At 34.7% G+C, this 717-nt stretch overlaps 1 protein-coding gene across 1 annotated transcript in view; it reads right to left on the reverse strand.

The window, feature by feature from the left end:
- LOC106883011 (uncharacterized) overlaps positions 1-377 on the reverse strand; it is a 50228-nt gene extending 49851 nt beyond the window's left edge. The window contains exon 1 of the mRNA XM_052978117.1: positions 139-377. Coding sequence (XP_052834077.1) covers positions 139-148 — 10 coding nt within the window. The 5' untranslated portion in view covers positions 149-377. The remainder of the gene's footprint in view (positions 1-138) is intronic.
- Positions 378-717: the final 340 nt, after the last annotated feature.

Below are 717 nucleotides of genomic sequence, written 5' to 3' on the forward strand. Positions count from 1 at the left end.
TATATATATATATATATATACACACACACACATATGTATATATATATATATATATATGTATGGATACACACACACATACATTAACACATATACATACACCAGAACAAAAAAACAAAACAAAACAAATATTTAAAGTACCTTCTATCATGTTGTCCTATGTCTGTCTGTGTGTCTCTGCAGGGACCCAAGTTGTTGTACCGCATAGGTGTACACATATAACCCTTCAAAACACCTGTGCTCCAACACACATGGGCAGCAGCGGTTCACTAACATACATCACAAACAACACACCTTTAGACGTTATAGTAGTAGTAGTAGTAGTAGTAAGTGACAAGTGAAGGTGGTGGTAGCATTGGTGGTGGTTGTGGTGGTGTTGGTATGCCAGTGGTATAGTAGTAGTAATGGCAATAACCTACTTACTAAGACAAGCAAGGGAAAAAAAAAGAAAAAAGGCACAGACACACCTTTCCTGATATCACAATTTCAGAGCTACATGCACACACACACACACACATACACACTCACGCACACCACACACACTCACGCCCACATATATATATATATATATTATAAAAATATATACATACACACTCCGAAATACTTCAAAATGACAAATGACTTTTTACCGCGAACATTATTTTCACATTAAGATAATAGACACACATGTATGTATACACACGTGTGTGTGTGTATATATATATATATATATATATATAT

This window comes from Octopus bimaculoides, chromosome 30 (assembly GCF_001194135.2).
Source record: "Octopus bimaculoides isolate UCB-OBI-ISO-001 chromosome 30, ASM119413v2, whole genome shotgun sequence".
Classification (NCBI taxonomy): Eukaryota; Metazoa; Mollusca; class Cephalopoda; order Octopoda; family Octopodidae; genus Octopus; species Octopus bimaculoides.